The following is a 16,824-nucleotide window of genomic DNA, read 5'->3' as shown; positions in this document are numbered from 1 at the left end:
CCCCACCACACCCACCTCGTCAACCTTTTTATTCAACAAAGATTTTCTCTTCTCTCCTCTCTTCTTTGCTTTTTTTTCCCCTCCGCAGAGATCGAACCTGACAACCAAAAATGCTCTTGCTGTCCTCGCAGTTCTTACTGCACACGATCGAGGCTCGATCATTGATTAAGGAATTGATGGTTGAGTCCCTTCCTCGAGATAAGTCAATTAATTTCGGGTAGAGAGTAAACGGACGTGATGCAATCACCATAGAACAACCACAACAATCACCAACACACGCTTCCATCATTCCGATGAACAACTCAAATATAGCTACACTTTCCTTGGCAAAATCAACCAGCCTTCGGCAGATCACTGGCACTTACAAAACAGTGCTACCATTCCTGCACGAGTATTCCATGTGAGATGGTTCACCGCCTTGCCATAGATAAGGGGAAAAGATTGAGGTGAGCGTGGGTTGAAGTTGCATGATGATTTGATGTTTTCTTATTTTTCGACAAGAAAAGGGGGGGGAAACCCTGGGGCAACGGGGTTTACCGATCTGCGATCCCCAGGGAACCGGTCCTCCCACCGGCCCAAGAGATTTGGGTCTTGGCCTCCCCACTTTCTCAACACCTTTCAAGAGCCGAGCGTTTGTGCACACGCAGTTACCTTCTCTCTTTCGTGCTACCCTAATAACTCGTCAGATTGGGGAACACCTTGGCAAGACTTAATCGCCCAGAACGCCTAACTGATTGTAGGTTAACAAGCGTTTTGGCTTCCAAAACAGAAGTTAACACCATCTTTTTTTGCTTTTTTGGTCAGCATCTGACTTTGCAAGGACCTCTCGTCTTGATACGGAGATTAGAACCCCGCACGGAGATATGAGTGAGGGAATCTGTTAACTGGGATAGAAAAGGATACAATATTATTTGGCCGGTTAACCTTAAATAATTGTACCATGACTCCCCCGCCTGGTCCCGTGCGAAATATGAACGACCCCATCTTGCCCACGGGCGAGAAGGCTTTCGGGGTTAGGGAACGTGCAGTGCTTCGGGTAAGTCCTGTACGCGGATCCGGCACGTTTCTGCGACTGACCAACGAAAAACCAATGGGTCGGGTTGAAAACGCTTTTAAGTTTTCTTGGTGACGCTGAGAGAGTACGTGCTGGTATGATTTACGGTAGTGGGGTTATCCCGATATTGCTTTTCCCGAGTGAAATCACCGAAGGATAGATTTGACTGCCGGTGCGATGGATGTGTGGATAGTCTACTCGAGTATGACAGATGGTTGGGTTGGATGGGTGATGGTGCTAGATCTTGTTTGGTGGATGGTTGGGTCTTGGTGGGGGGGAGGTAAGGTTGTGAAGGAGATAAGGCCATGTTTACGAAACCTAAATATCGTTTTCAACCATTTCGCCCTTTCCCTTTTTTTAATTGGTAGACTAGCTACTCCCAGCAGGCACACTAGCCGTGATATTTAAGATGGCCTCCCCTCCCCCCTTGAAGTCGCCCATTCACAATACACCCATCAATCCATATATATATAGACAATTCTATGGCCGATACGCCCTTAACAATTTCCACGATCCTCTCCGAAGACCTCCTCCTCTCTATCGCGCCCTACTTACACCCCAAGGATATATCTGCGCTATCCCTCACCAACAAACTCATCAACAATTTACTCACCAGTGCGCAAGGGGTATACAGACATATCGACTTTTCACCAGAGAAGAAAAAGTTCCAAAATGCTCAAAAGTTGGTTAGCCCGACAATCCTATCGGCCACACGAACGTTGGTCCTCGACTTCACCCTCGTGGCGATCCCTCAGCTGGAGTCAATCCTCTATTCATCAAACATTACCCTCCTCTCCATCCGAGGATGTAAGGGAATTGATGAACGTGCACTTATGGCCCACCTCTCGCCCGAGCGCGGCACCAAACTGAAGGGAATCTACTACTTCACTGACCCCGCCCCAACCACCAGCCGTTTCGTACAAAAGTCCGTGACAAAATTCCCCAACGAATGGGCGTTGGTGATTTCCAACTGTAAGGATATCTGCTTTGACACGAGGGTCTGTCGAGGGTTAAAGCATCAAACCGATGAGGTCGGTCACATTGAGCCCCGCATCTCTGATGTTAAGCTAGAGGGTGGATGCTCTGGCTGTGGGGTTAATCTAACCAGCGAGGGATTGCCGAATGTACTTGTCGCTCCAGCGCCGTTGCACTCATCGACTATCAGGGTGGCGTGTAAAGGTATAGATGGAAAACCCATTGCAGACGTGCTTCGCTGCGAAATGTGTGTTCGTGAGCGGTGGTGTGAAGGGTGCGGGAAATGGTGGTGTGAGAGTTGCGCCGTGGACAAGGTGATTAGCCCCTCCTTCTTCCCCCCCTACGCATTCATAATATCATGACCCCGCTTTTCAAAGAAAAATAAAGCTCACTGATCGTAGAAACACGTTACCAGACCATGCCTCGAGTGCGGGTTTCAGTGTGGGGAATGCATCGCCGCAGTGACCCTTTTCTGCCAAAGCTGCAAGAGTGGATACTGCACCACGCAGTAATTCTCCCCCTTCTATTATCGAATCCGCAACATCCCACTAATCATGGAAATAGCAACGAAGGCGCAGACGACATCCAGTGTGAATGGTGCAAAGCTTCATCTGCTCGACGGGGCGCTTCCGCCACCGCCTCGAACGCCTTCTTGACCTCCGCTGCGGCGTCTCACTATGCCATGCTCCGGCTAACCCGGCCGGGGAACACATTCGTTAAGTCTCCCGCGGGGGCAAGCTATAAGGGGGGTATAGGTGGGAGAAATTTCCAGAATGAGACGATTGCCCGGCGGAGGGCTCTCATGAATAATTAATTATGACGGTTGCGGGCGTTTTTGGATAGCTATTCTGTTGGGATGGGAGCCTGTTTTTGTGGACATGATGTAAATATCTCTACTCCTCACTACCCTTTTTAGTTATTATTTCATTATCACTCTACCCTCTCTTCCGTCAACTGCGATATAAATATAAATTATTCATTTCTATATTTCTCTATTTTTTGGGTATTGCGAGATATATAGTACGAGCACAGTACTGCACATAGGATAGATACGGCGGATAAGGTTAAGATAGGGTGTGTTATCTTGTTGGCGAGCGCACCGCATATCGAGCATACTCGAGTTTTCTTTCTGATACCATGTTCACGCTTGCTTGCCGCCAGAACCGTATTCTGAATCGCGTATCACAGCACGATCGTCGAGTTTCATAGCCACTGGAGTTATCCATTCTCTCAAGCCGGACCGAGGGATTTTGACTTCAACTCAATCCATCATCATAATATCAACGACACCTCGCACCATGGATTTATGTTTTCTATCAGTCCACCGATTCCTCAAGCCAAGGATATAGGGGAGGAAGGGATTTCCCCCACTCTTGTTACTCGAGTATCGTACGGTACCAACTTTCTAAAAAAAGTAAAAAAGGGCGGAGGGCGGGGAAAAGCAAGCAACAAAGTCACCTTCCTGGCACCGCAGATCTAGACCAGTCTTGGCAATATTCTTTTTTGAGCCTCCACGCAACCCAGATTAACTTGCCCGCACTCTCCTAAACCATCGCCACGATTACTATCCTCCCCAGTTTCTTCTCTTCCACTACTGTAACAACAATGCCCCTCCCATTCTTCTCCCGTTTCTTCCTCCCCATACTCTTCCTGCTCATAAACTTAGCAGCAGCGTCCGGCCCAGCAAACATATTTTGCAAATGCACCTGCGGCAATAACTCAACCCTAATCCCAATCACCTCCCCGCCCAGCTGCTCGGAATGTAATCGCCAATTCTGCCTGAAGCAGCACTTGCCTATCTGTCGCGATGTGGGGGAAGACGGTATTTTTACCACCTGTTTTCGTAAGTACGCGCTGTTATGCTTGTCTAAGGGGCGGGTATGTAAGGTGGCAAGGGGGGCTAATTCCGGTGTTTTTAGAGAGGGATTCCGCGAAGGATCGGGCGGTGGTGTTTATTTTCATTGTGGCTACGGTGGGATTGTTGGGGTATGCTGGGCTGAAGGGGTGGGTTGGGGAAGCTATTAAGGTTTGTGGGTCCCTTTGCTTGATAGTGGCGGGGGTGGGAGGGCTAATTGGTGGGGGGAGTGTAGAAGTGGAGAGATAGGACAGCTAGGGAAAGGTATGAGGCTTTGCCTGGTGCTTAGGGTTTATCTACGGTTTTTATTTGCGGTTTCTACGGTTGCTATGGCATGTGGTGTATGAGTGGGTGGATGGATGTGGGCTGGTGGCCGGGTTGTAGGATACTGTTTTAGTTTGGGGGTGCGCGGCCTAAGTTCGGATATTTAAGTGTTTGTGAATTGGAGTATTGGGAAGTAATGACTGGATGAAGAATACTGAATGGAGTTATGCTGTGTTTTGAGTTGCTTAGAGGGTTGGTAGTAATGATATGTTGTCTCATGGTCTCTGGGTTTGACATCCGTCATCCTTGTGCGGAGAATTGCTCAACATTTCACGTCCTCGTTTCTTGAGGGGGAATGCATTGCGGATCTCCCGGGCCAGTATCATACCAAGCTGTACGGTCATTAGTCTAATAGCTAGGAGCCCGAACATCTCCCAAAATGCACTAAACTAACTACCGTAGACCATCAATTTGAAGGGGACGCTGATTCGCCAGCTCCCCTAGTTAAGTTCGCTACCGGTACTCCAGAAATAAATGCGCAAACTGCGACAGCAACCGCTTAATTCGATACCGGTATATTATCCCGGCCGCACCTATCCGGCGTCCACAGCAGTCAGCCTAACCCACATGACACGCACGGTACAGTACAGGCAGTGATAGCGGTGGCCACCGGCAGCAGTGTGTCGTTGTGAGCGCGCTCCAGATGGGCACAGGAGCTTAGGAAGACGTCGAATGTCAATGGGCCAATTGTGAAGAGTCTGGTGGGTGTTTTATTAGGAGGTGGGTGTCTCGCCATTGGCAATTAATACCATGGCCTCTGGAGGTGTCGGCATAACGCCGATACCGACCCGACCAGTGTTTCTTCAATTCTGTGGGGGATTCTGGGCCGTGAAGAACGAAGTCCGGGTTCCTTTTAGCGGTGCGGTGATTGCTTACATTGGGGCTATGTACGGTACACCTTTTCCTATCCCTTCCCTCCCTTTCCGTTCCTTCTCTTCTCTCCGCTAGTGGGGATCTCGAAGCGGGTGTTCTCGATCGAATAACCCGGAGCGAAATATCGGCTTCCGGGTATTGGTATTGGGGGATCAGTCCTGGGGTTACGTCGGAAAAGTTCTTGCCCGCGTGGTGAACGGGGTCGGGGGCTATGAAGAGGCTTGCGTTCAACGGCAGGATCTACGATGCCTGGGGGGTGTGATTTTCGATTTTCGATCGGGCGGCTTGTAAGGTTTTGAATCGTTCCGGGGAAGGAGCTTTCCTATTTGATTTTCTACTGTGGGGAACGGCATTCAGACCGTGAAAATTTCCTATGCACTACCGGTGTAGTACCTCGCTGTACAAGTATTGTGCTCGGGTATGGAGGAAAGTGGTGGGATAGACAGGGGTTTAAGATGTCGAGGCTTCTTGCCCTTCCCCTTCCTGGAGTTATTCCTACTGAATTGGACGATTTTTTGCCTCTGGCGGTGTTGGGCACCCCGAGTCACAACCTCTGACAATCTTATCACGAACCTCCATACTCGGGTAATGCTGTGAGGTCAATGCCGGGCCGGAAGTGCCTTTGCTAGTTAGCTGGGTTTATGCATGAACTTAATCTTGATAGAGAGTCTTGTGATTGAGGAAACACCCGATTAGCAGGTGATTATCTCGCGGGAAGTCGGTTCAATCAGCATCTGTCCGAGTGGTCCACATTCTGCTTCTCCGCCAAGAGTTCACATCCCTATCCGTCGTATGATAGGAAGTAGCGCACCAAATCGAGACCTTTGCAGCAGAGTTGGATAGATAGCCTGGGATATTTCTCTCTGTTGAAGAGTTTTGGGTGCTCTAGCTTCGGAATGTTCGGAGGATTCTAGGGTCCTCTTGCTTTTGTTGTGATCAGTGGAATATGTTTCTCGACTCCACAGCAAAGGGCTAAGACTGGCAATTTTCCTTAATGCCAATCAAGAGTAGGTACTCTCAAGTATGTCTTACGATGACAAGCAGGAGTGCCTAATCTTGGCGGAGAAAAGACGGGCGTGATAGGAAGTTTTTGTTGAGGGATCAATTTGCTGTTAACTGGGTTGCCGGAGGCGCAAAACCGGTCTGGACTGGGTCCGGCTCCTAGCCCGGATCTGAAGGTTAATTGGAAACCCAGGGAGGATAATTTAGATCCAATATCGGTACTCGCTCGCGAATGGTTCTTCGCGCTGTGAAAGTGTGATCTGGTTTGTATGCTTTCGAGGCGAATCTCTCAGGTCAAGTTCTCTTTGGAGTATCTTCTGACGGTGATTGTTTCATTTGCTTCCCCGTGGGGCCTTTATATTTCCTAGGAGGAATTGACAATTGTGGGACCAATAGATAAGTAAAGTAGAGCGGCTGATCCATAGGGAGAATACAATGAGCTTTGGTAAAGTACTCTCGTATTAGGATTTTACTTTTATACGGAAGTCTGGTATAATAGGTCCTGACGAAAATACCACCCCAAGAGCAAGCCCTGTCCCTCTCGCCTATCTCAAAAACCTTTTTTTCTTTCCTCAGTGTGCTTTCGATATCGGGATGGCGATACCATTGTCTGCGTAAGGTTGTATTAGCATTAGCAATTAGTATGGTTCACGGTTCACACTATGGCAAACCACTGGGGGCGAGAGCAAAAATATTACAGCAGTCAATAAACTGCCGGATCTCTGATACAAGTACCGTACTCATTGTCCATAGAAAATGAACCTTTTATTTTATTTTTCCCGCATCCTTCTGGCACCCGCGATCATTGGTCATCCACGAATGAAGCCATGAAGCCCAGGTCGTATAGAAGCCCGAGCACGGCACCACTGCGCTACCGGCCAATTTGCCGGTGGGCTGAAAGACGCTAACGGGCCGCCCTGCATCCATCCATCCATCAGGTTGGCGTCCTTTATCTGACCTCACGTCCAGCAGACCTGTGCCTAAAACCACACAACCCCTTATCCTCAAAGTCAAACGCCCTTCTACCTCGGGTACCCTGGATCACCGGTACCAGCTTATCACATCTACAGCAGTCCTGTCCTAGTTTGTGCCGGTATCTGTTAGTTTCGGCATGCTAACATACGGGTAGGCGGTATTCAGCGGGTATGTTAATACCGGAGACAAGTCCCCTGCTGCCCGAATGGAGCGTAGTGAGAGGGGGGAGGGAGGCCCGAGGATAGCTGACAATATGGGCCGGTGCGATAGAGTCTTTAACGAAAAGTTTCGCCTCGGACCCGGCTGTTTTTCCGAGGAAGCCCTTGGGTCTGGAATTTCTACCCCTCCCCCCCTATTCACTGTGGTTTATCCGAGGGGGTTATGGAGTGCCTAGCGCCCTAAATGCATCGTTATTAATAGCGGGTTAGTTGCCGAGACCAATGATTTCGTTCACATGGGCCCAGTTAACGTGATGCCGAGATGTTCCAGTACAAGTACGATACTTGCACTACAGGTTTGGGAAGACTTGAAAAAAATTTTTAATCAAATCTGCTGACAGGACATTAGGCAAAAGGGATTTCCCCTGTATCTGGTGCCCGCTTTCGTCGCGGCCAATAATGCGTTTCCTCTGATCTCGCACTAGTTAGGGGGTATGCTGCTAGAAAGGATGTCCCTGCTCACGGCTGATGTGCAGCGTTAAATTTGACTACAACATAGCGGATATCAGCATTGTTTGGGGCGAACTGTGCCCTCTTGCCTATTTGTTTTTCTCTGGGAGAATCGGTTGTCTCCTGTGATTGGGAAGGTCTTTAGCAACAAACCTTCCACCGTACGTCCAACAAAAACACAAATCCAGCGCGGGAAGGGGCGGCAGACGGTTTCGTGGGCCTGATGGTTGCTTACTGGCCTTCATTCATACAGATTCCCCCTTTCTCGAGTGATGAGATGTGAAGGTAAGCACGGAGATGCTCCTCTGAGCTTCGGGGCACAGCGAGGGAACCTCTCCTTCGAAGCGACCATCCTAAGCGCATTCCCCGCCTCCTCATTGCGGTATCCTCACTTCTCCTGAGCGGTTTGTGTGGGTGTCGTGCCCGCTGCCGACAGCATAAACTTCGTCGCACAGAGTGAATTTTGATTGCTGAAGCATTTGAAAGACACGGCGAGATCTGGGGCTGGCTGTCAACAGGGTTCCTAGACTGTTTCCGATTTGCCCGCGAATCTAAACACGCAAGTGACGCAACTGCTCGAGTACGGTAGCTGATGCCGCCTGGCTAAATCATGCTCCCTCTGAAACCCGAAACAGCGGTAATAACCAGTTCGCTTGGATACCGGTATAAGCCCTAACTCAGGACACAAGACCTTCATATACTGTGGGGCTGTGGTGCTAATGTTTGGAAAGCGGAGGCTGTTGTGGGCACCCGATCAGAGTTTATAATATCAGTCAACACCCCTACCCCAAATATATTTTATCCCTGTCACGTTACCAGCCATATTCGGAAGTTGTCGACCATTTCTTTCCTCCCCTTCTTTCAAATTCCCCTCCCGCCAATATCTGAGTCCTTGAAGCCAAACTCGTATCACTCCGCCAAAAACCTCAACCGAAAACGCATCTCCGATAGCGACTCCTCGAAGACGCTCCCATATTGGCATTAGACCTCTTCCGTGAACGAAAAGAATTAATTCCGATAGTGGAGGGTTCCCGCTGGCTCGCTATCGGAGAGAGTTCACGGCAAGGATTCCAGGGGAGCGATACGGATCTGTCCCATGGTCGAGTATTGTGGGGTAATGGCGGAATTTTAGTGTTGAAGAAAAGGCCACATGGTGTCTCGTACAAATTCAGCTTGTTGGCCTTTTAAACCTTCCGCCGAAATTTTCACTATCTGTAATCGGTTCAGTTGATTGAGCTGCGGGGCGGTGGGACCACTAGGGGTAATGCAGGGCTGTGCCACAGAGCTAGCAGTCTGGCGGTGAGAAATTCGAACCATCGAATCCATCCCAGCGAGGAAAGGGGGGGATATGAAGGAATTTATACTCACGAAATCATAAAGCTTATTTGGGGTTCGCTCATCCGGTGAGGTGCGGGTGGCCGATCATGATTGGTGTGCCCTTCTGGCGGCTACGCACCGCCTCAGGCATAGTTGGGCGACAGATCGTACTCATAGCTGGCAAGGAGTATCCGAAAGCAGGGATTCACAAAATCTATGGCAAAAAATCCGTGCCTACTTGAGCGCCCATACAAATTCTCTACCCCTGTTTTTGGATACTGCTTACCTACTACGAGTATCCCGGGAATTGCGTCCACAAGTCAAATTCTGGTACCCGGGAACTCATCATAACGTATCACTCGAGCAGCCCCTCCATTGGCTAGAGAGCCAGGCCCCATGCCCCCTACAAGTAACCGATCATGCAGTCTGCGGATATCTCAAGTTTACCAACTTTCTCTCTAAAGTAATTAATATTACAAATCCCCGAGATTCCAATCGTCACATGTAAAGTAGGTGGGGCGCTAGAGCGCTAGAGTCTGACTACAAAATATGCCGTCGACTTCTCTGGACATTATAGCGTTCTGCGTCGCAAGGCGGACAGCATCTAATATTGGTCGGTGTCTTCAGCCTGGTGATCCATCGATAGCAGGTGATTAACCTGAGGCTTTTTTCGTTCTCATCGAAAACCTGACCTCTCGGAGAGTTAATTTAACTTACAGCCTCCTGCAGGAACGCTTAATATCCCATGTTATCATAACCTCACAAGGGGTGTTGCGTTCTCGACATACCCCCCTCCCTCCAACAACCTAAGCACGGGAGCACAAACGCCTTACGCGGGACGAGGTGGCACACTTCTTCACTTGTACTCGTATAAGTACTCGTGCAAAATACCTTAACCCCAGATCAGAATTTGTCACCGGCTGTTCCACAGTCCTCAGACCTCTCCAATAAATCCTCTCCCGAAGGACACGATGCGAATATCCATTGACCTAAATATAGCCCTCTCCCTATCCAGTCCAACTACCGGCCCGCGCTCATAGCTCCGAGTTATCGGACTTAGCTGGGAACCGAGGGACCCAGACAACGCAGGTTACCGAGCCGTCCGTTCCTTCACCGGAACGTGAACCCAGTTACCATACAAGCACAGTTCTATACCTGCACTAGCCGACATGCAGGAAGCAAAAAAAAAGGATGAAAAAAGGGCCATTTTCCTGGCAAATGATATGATACATCATTTCCGACCTTCCCCTGACCCGTTACTTTCCGTCCAAATTTCGTTTCGTTTCACTTTCTTGCGTTCAGCCAAGAAGGAACCTGCACTTTGTTGAGCTGTATTACCAAGGTGAAACCTTTTTTCCTTTTTCCTTTCTGTTGCCTTACTTGTCATATTCAACAAGCATGCGGGGGTTTCGGGTAGTTGCTTGTCACGGTATGTCACTCGATATTTATCGCAATCTGCAGGCTGCTGAAGATGGAGGGGGGTGGGTGGGTGTCGATGTGGTGTGGGTGGAAGGGAGGATGGAGTTTGGGGGTCTATGCAGCGTACATTCCGGCTTACTTATTAGAGGTTGATTTTGCTCCGGCAGTGGCCCATGGACGGAATATTTTCTTTACTCAAGTATGATAGTAGAGAATTAATAGTGGGCGGGGGGCAGTTGGGGGCGGCATTGGTGGTCGAGGAGGTAGGGTCGATGGAGTTTGCCCCGATTCCGTGTTTGAGAGTAATACTCCTGGTTGGGTTGGCGGGGGATCGAGAGCCACGTGAGGGCTTCATGAATAGTCACCCGGTGGAAGAATTTTGTTGTGGTGAAAGCTAAAATCTAGTATGTCGGGCTTGGGTGAAAAGTGGTTGGCGGTTCAAGAGTTTTTGGCGGACCAATGGTGTTAGTGTCCGTAGCCTTCGCGGAGTATTAGAAATGGGCTTTTAGTTAAGGTGCGGCGTACTTTCACAAATCTCACTTCCAAACCATCTTCAATTCTCCATTTAGCCCGCTTGAAATGGCCAGCGACCGATTCATTGTCTGTAGCACATTTTCTCGCGATATTCCTCCGGGAGACGGTTAGGTTAGTCTTGGCGTCTTTTGGGGTTCTACAAACAATATAACGGGAGGAGGTATTTATTTACTGCTTTTAATCGTAGGAATATTGAGTTGACCAATATTGCAATCCATTGCAAGCTGTAACCCCCCACGAGAAAGTTCCATACATTTCCCTCCCACTGGGCGACAATCTTCACCCCTCTGCACCAACACCGCCTACACAGCTACTAAACGCTCCCCTCCTCCGTAGTTCCTCCTCCAAAAACTTCACAATGGACTTATGTCTATCAAACCCCGCACTCCTAGCACTCCCCTTCCTAGCTACATCCAGCGGAGTCTGCCCATCATTATCAAAACTCGATGCGTCCGCGCCCAACCGCAGTAGCAGCTCGACGCCATGCTTCCTGCCTCCGCCCGCCGCAACATGCAATGGGGTCCAGCCCAGGTTATCCGCGGCGGATACGTCTGCGCCGTTATTTGTTAGGAGCACGAATATCTCCTCCGTCGGCCCATCCAACTCAAACGCACTCGTGGGCGCGCTTGTGTCCACCAGGTGGTGAACCGGCGTCCGCCCCAGATTATTACGTGTGCGAACGTCGGCACCTTTTTCGATCAACAGGCGTGCGGGCTCGATGTTGTTCCACCAGACCGCGACGTGGAGCGGTGTTTGCCCGTCCATGTCTCGGCTGGTGATGTCCGATCCCTTGTCGATGAGGGTGCGGGCGATCTCGATGTTGTCTCTCTTGACGGCCATGTGGAGGGGTGTTTGGCCCTTGTTGTCTTGGAGTGAGAGGTCTGCGTCTTTTTCCAGTAGTGCGTGAAATATGTCTGTGATTTCTCGCTTGACGGTTATGTGCAGTGGTGTGTAGCCCATGTTGTCTTGGATTGTGGTGTCGGCTCCTTCCTCCAGGAGTAGATGGGCGATTTCTCGGTATCTTCTGTCGATGGCCCAGTGCAATGGCGTTTGGCCTATCTTGTCCCGGGCGGAGACGTCGGATCCATTGCTGATCAGGGTGCGGACGACCTCGATATTCTCTGCATTCACCGCGAGGTGCAGTGCTGTTCGGCCTTCGGTGTCTGGTATAGAAGTATCTGCTCCTTTCGTAATCAGGGTGCGGGCGACCTCTGGGAGATCTCTCTTGACTGCAATATGTAAAAGTGTCTGCCCCATATTGTCCTGAATAAAGATGCCTGACCCGCCCCTCTCGATCAGGAAACTGGCGACAGCAGTGTCCTTCCTATCAAGCGCAGTATGTAGCGCTGTCTGTCGCACATTATTCAAGGTGGAAAGCCCGGCTCCCCTGTCAATCAGGATTCCGGCAATTCGCGCATCGGAGGTGATGTGCAGTGGTGTGTTCCCTAAATAGTCTGGGGTGGAAACGTCGGCTCCCCCGTCGATGAGAAAAGCAATAATGTCAGGACAATTCCACCGGGCAGCCATATACAATGGTGTGTGGCCCTTGTTGTCCAGAACATGACCGGAAATACCCGCTCCTTTCTGGATCAGGGCTCGGCATATCTCGATTTTTTCCTGGCTGAACGCGATGTCCAGCGGTGTCAGCCCGCCGGCGTCAGGGATGGAGATGTCTGCTCCTGCGTCGAGTAAAACGCGGCAGGTTGGGAGACTACGCTGACGAATTGCCGTGTGCAGTGGTGTTTGCCCTTTCTTGTCCCCGGTGGACAGGTCTGCGCCTTTACGGGCCAGGATGCGGACAATATCAGTGTTCCCTCTGAGGACTGCCTTGTGCATTGGCGTCTGCCCCTTGGTATCTCGGGAGGAAATGTGCGCCCCGCTTTCGAGCAGCAGAGAAATAATGGCTCGAGAATCTTTGCCCGGTGTCCCCATCATCCGGAGGAAGGAAGAAAAGTCTTTGTGTCCATAGCTTGGTCGTTCTGCGGCAGCCCAATGCAATGGAGTTTCCCCACTCTTATCAGCGGCAGATACGTTGACCCCTTTGAGAAGTAGAACTTCTGCTAACTCTGTACTGCGGTGCAGAACTGCCCAGTGCAGGGGAGTTGTCCCATTTATGTCGGTGATAGAGGGATCTTGCCCTTCTTGCAAGAATTGGAGACCGAATTCCGGGTAGTTGTGTTTTGCCGCTAGATAGAGAGCCGTCTCCATGCTGCTAGTTATTGCCCCCGTGCTATATTCCTTTCTGGCTAAGAACAAAGGGAGTAACTTGTGGAACCCAAAGTCACCCTTATTATCCTCAATGATGCCACTGCTCTTTGCGCCTCTATCGAGCAGCATTCTGACAGTGGTTGCGTTTCTGGAAGAAACAGCATAATTCATCGCTGTCCATCCACGATTATCCGCGAGTTCAAGGCCTATCCCTTTTTCTAGCAATAATTCGACGGCGTCCAAATGCCCACCTTCTGCGGCGAAATGCAACGGAATCTTGCCTTTTTTGTCCCGCTCTAATAGGGTTGCTCCATTATCCAGTAGACAGCGAAGTACCTTTACATGCCCCGCACGGGCTGCAATGGATCCCGGAGTCCGTCCTAGGGAATCCACCGAAGAGTGATATGCTCCACGATCCAGCAATAACTGGACTACCTCCGGCCTTCCTCCATAAGCCGCCCAATGCACCTCAGTAGAGTGCATCTTATCCTCTTCCGATGGTTCTCCATCTCTTTCATCGAGTAAGGCTTCCACAACCGGTAGATATCCGATCATTGACCCCACACATAGCGGGGTAATTCCTTTCGGGATTCCACGGCCAGTGGTAATCCACGATATGACTTCAACGTACATCGCCAAGGACTTTCGACTCTTGAGGAATTGCAGAGTCATCGCGGTCAGTTGCTCGTCCGGCTCATTACAGCACAAATGGTACGAGATGTTAGACACGGCGTACCGCAGAAAGGCAAAAGGGGTACGACCCCAAACCGAGCATTTCAACTTGCCCATATCGCCCGGGATGTGGGAAAGTGATAGATACGCGAGACAGAAGATCGCAGTTCTCATATTCGCCTCTTTCAGAATGGGCGATACCTTCTCGTCGACGAGGTATTGCTTGATCGTGTAGTGCGCTAATCCGATCGTTCGACTGTGATGATCGATCTCGACCAAGCCTCCGCATATATCGACCAGCGTTTCCGCGCTCGTGACGTTCAGGGGATCGAGCTCCGATTCCCCGGGAATCACTGCCAGGGCGTCCTGAAGTTCGTTGATGCGAAGGGGAGTCGTGGCGCGCGACAGCAGCGCGAGCGCGTCCAATGCGAGGCCGTCGTTCTCGTCTCGCGCTCTAATGCCGTCCACGACTCTCTTGTAGCATTGCTCCAGGGCGTCGACTCTGCTCGAGGGATTTTTCAGGGTCTCTATTGCGTCCAGGAGTTTCCTCGCGTTGATCTTCTGGCTAAGGAAGTCGAAATGGAACTTGGCAAGTAGGAACCTACATGCGCCGATCAACAAGCGCTTCGAAAAGAAGTGTTGGAGAATCTACGCACATTTCTCCGGCACTATTTCTGATTTCGGGGATTATCTTGTCTTTGTATCGCACCATTAGTGGGGGAGTTTTTGTCGTCCTAAGCGGTCTGGTCTGTTCAATCCTTGCCTCGAGATATGCACTTATGTCCTCCGGATGAGCTGAGAGTTTTACTTCAATAGCATCTGTCAGTACATCTTTGAGATCCGCCAATGGCCGACTTATTATGAACAGGAATACTTTCTCTCCTAAGGTTTTCATCCATAGAAGCAGAGAGAGAATCTGTGTTCGAAGGCCTTCCTCGCACTCGTCTATAGCATCAAAAACGAGGAAGATGCCAGGGAAAAGACTGACCACACCACTCAACACGCTGCGTAGTTGATCCTGCGAAGCTTTCTTATCAGGAGCGAGCTTGCTGTGTAAGTCATTGACGATTTCGGGAAATGGAGTCTTTGGCGGCAACTTGCATAGGAGTTGTTTCACTATGCTGGCCACTATACGGGCAGGACTTTGTTGGTCTTGGTAGTTAAAATATATGTATGCTACGCCACTTTCGGTAACATCTTCTAGATGGTCAATCACCAGCGAACTTTAAGGGAGCTCATCAGTTTTTTGGGACACCAAAATTTGGGAATATCAAGAGAACCTCAAGAAAGTTTTTCCCGCCCCGGCTAATTATTATTACACATGGTGCTTTGTCAGCTAAAATTACTGATTCCGGAGACGGTTTCACCTTACCTATTCCTAACCCGAGCAGTATACGAGAGGAGGATACACCCTTTTTCCAGTCAACAAACGCTTCGCTTCTTAACAGCCATTCTCCTGTCCCCTCTTGCCTGTTTTCTTGGATTAGTTGGTGTTTTTCCTTGAAGTCGTCTGAATGAAGCCATTTAAGGACCTCCCGACGCTTTTTTCCTAGGTTGTCACGTTTAGTTTGTGGCAATTTCGCGATGCTAGATTAGTGCCCTACCAGCCTTGCGATACTCCAGCGAATCGGTAATTTCTTCGGTGGCGTTATGTATTTGTGAAAGGTTTGAATCTATGTTCTGAGCCAATTGAAGAATTTCATGCGACGCACTCCTTTAATGACGTGTTAGAAAGAAAGCCCAGATCATCTGGCCAGAATCGGTATGAAGTGAAATCGCATTGATGCACCCACGCCTAGGAAAAGGTGCGCCACTGCAAATCTGAACAAGGGTGTTGCCGCCGAAAAACATTGACATTTCCGTTGACTTACAAACTATCAGCCTGAAGACCCAGCAAAATTGTGCTCTTCATCCTCTGGATTCCAAGGAGATGTTTGGTTGTCTCGAACTCGGACAGAGGCCATGTGAACCTCCCGATCTTTCCGTGGAACCCTCTCGCTTCGATCCTCTTTTGCAGTTCATCCGCTAGCGATTGAAGCTCCCCCTGACACATCTCGATGACACCCCCCGGCTTCGAGAATTCCTGGAGCAGTGGAATAGGCTGTGACCTCAGTGAGAGGACCCGCAACTGATAGAGGACCGGGTCGAGCGCTTCGAGCTCTTTCATGATATCTCTCATGGTCTGCGGGGCATTTTTCACACCCCCGTAATAATCGTAGATGGAGTAACAGAGTTTCAGGATCTGGGCGGAAACACCGAGAATTCCCATTGCACCTGATGCGATGCTGAAGGGATCCATGATATCGGTAAAAAAAAAGCGGCAAAGAGGGAACCTGTTGGTGGGGGGTTTCACAATCGATTCAGTTCGAAGAGAGGTTGACTTGAAGCACATCACGGGTATGGCTGATGCATGCAGATGTCTTACCTGCCTAATTGGGGTGTGGCTGAGTCACGCTATGATATACCAGTATCATACCTTGACTTCCCGTTGACGCGCCAAGCGATGATTAGATCAAGGTCTTGGGCAACCTTTCAAGTATCATACCGGTACTGTACTAGTACCGCACTCGAGTACCAGTACAAGTGCGAGTGCGGCCGATTGATATATTCGCCACGTGAGGTCAGATAAGCAAAAGCATGTTTTCATTTAGTTAGTGGGGAGAGAGAAAGTTGAATGAGAAAGAGCAAACTTCCCCACTCATCCTAAAGCTACCCCTACCTGATTAGAATCATATTTCTGATGTTTAATCATTTATATTATGTTTGTATGAGCTAAAGATATAGGGCTCCTACTGGTCCTTGATTGAGGCATCAGTAATATGTGTCTTGGTTGCATTGTGCCGCTTTTGCTTATCTGACTCACGTGACGAATATATCTATCGGCCGCATTACATATAATACTCCAATTTGCCAAGAATACCTCCAAAGCCCCATATTTCGTGCTGACT

General features: G+C 49.7%; 5 protein-coding genes; 3 read left to right on the top strand and 2 right to left on the bottom strand.

The window, feature by feature from the left end:
- Window positions 1–1,536: 1,536 nt before the first annotated feature.
- Window positions 1,537–2,979, top strand: GSTUM_00008489001 (uncharacterized protein; the record flags this gene model as incomplete). XM_002840071.2 has 3 exons in its annotated part: window positions 1,537–2,343; window positions 2,431–2,537; window positions 2,594–2,979. The coding sequence occupies 3 exons, from the start codon at window positions 1,537–1,539 to the stop codon at window positions 2,841–2,843; spliced, it is 1,164 nt and encodes a 387-aa protein (XP_002840117.1). The 3' UTR covers window positions 2,844–2,979.
- Window positions 2,980–2,984: 5 nt separating this feature from the next.
- Window positions 2,985–3,374, bottom strand: GSTUM_00008488001 (uncharacterized protein). XM_002840070.2 has 1 exon: window positions 2,985–3,374. The coding sequence occupies exon 1, from the start codon at window positions 3,253–3,255 to the stop codon at window positions 3,109–3,111; it is 147 nt and encodes a 48-aa protein (XP_002840116.1). The 5' UTR covers window positions 3,256–3,374; the 3' UTR covers window positions 2,985–3,108.
- A 210-nt stretch (window positions 3,375–3,584) lies between these two features.
- Window positions 3,585–4,374, top strand: GSTUM_00008487001 (uncharacterized protein). XM_002840069.2 has 3 exons: window positions 3,585–3,872; window positions 3,949–4,055; window positions 4,120–4,374. Exons 1-3 carry the CDS (start codon window positions 3,635–3,637, stop codon window positions 4,171–4,173), a joined length of 399 nt encoding a protein of 132 aa, XP_002840115.1. The 5' UTR covers window positions 3,585–3,634; the 3' UTR covers window positions 4,174–4,374.
- Window positions 4,375–8,552: 4,178 nt separating this feature from the next.
- GSTUM_00008486001 (uncharacterized protein) lies at window positions 8,553–9,043 on the bottom strand (the record flags this gene model as incomplete). XM_002840068.2 has 1 exon in its annotated part: window positions 8,553–9,043. One exon carries the CDS (start codon window positions 9,041–9,043, stop codon window positions 8,855–8,857), a length of 189 nt encoding a protein of 62 aa, XP_002840114.1. The 3' UTR covers window positions 8,553–8,854.
- A 740-nt stretch (window positions 9,044–9,783) lies between these two features.
- Window positions 9,784–11,021, top strand: GSTUM_00008485001 (uncharacterized protein). XM_052355806.1 has 1 exon: window positions 9,784–11,021. The coding sequence occupies exon 1, from the start codon at window positions 10,636–10,638 to the stop codon at window positions 10,858–10,860; it is 225 nt and encodes a 74-aa protein (XP_052211771.1). The 5' UTR covers window positions 9,784–10,635; the 3' UTR covers window positions 10,861–11,021.
- The last annotated feature ends 5,803 nt before the right edge of the window (window positions 11,022–16,824 follow it).

The sequence above is a fragment of the Tuber melanosporum genome (genome assembly GCF_000151645.1).
Source record: "Tuber melanosporum whole genome shotgun sequence assembly, scaffold_47, strain Mel28".
Classification (NCBI taxonomy): domain Eukaryota; kingdom Fungi; phylum Ascomycota; class Pezizomycetes; order Pezizales; family Tuberaceae; genus Tuber; species Tuber melanosporum.
The sequence above is the reverse complement of the archived record's forward strand: the minus strand, read 5'-3'. Positions and strand labels throughout refer to the sequence as shown.

Coding starts and splice junctions, on each gene's coding strand:
- GSTUM_00008488001 (XM_002840070.2), bottom strand. CDS start 3,255: ATGGATAACTCCAGTGGCTATGAAACTCGACGATCGTGCTGTGATACG.
- GSTUM_00008487001 (XM_002840069.2), top strand. CDS start 3,635: ATGCCCCTCCCATTCTTCTCCCGTTTCTTCCTCCCCATACTCTTCCTG. Junction 3,873..3,948: donor TATTTTTACCACCTGTTTTC/GTAAGTACGCGC, acceptor CGGTGTTTTTAG/AGAGGGATTCCGCGAAGGAT. Junction 4,056..4,119: donor GGGTTGGGGAAGCTATTAAG/GTTTGTGGGTCC, acceptor GGGGGAGTGTAG/AAGTGGAGAGATAGGACAGC.
- GSTUM_00008485001 (XM_052355806.1), top strand. CDS start 10,636: ATGGACGGAATATTTTCTTTACTCAAGTATGATAGTAGAGAATTAATA.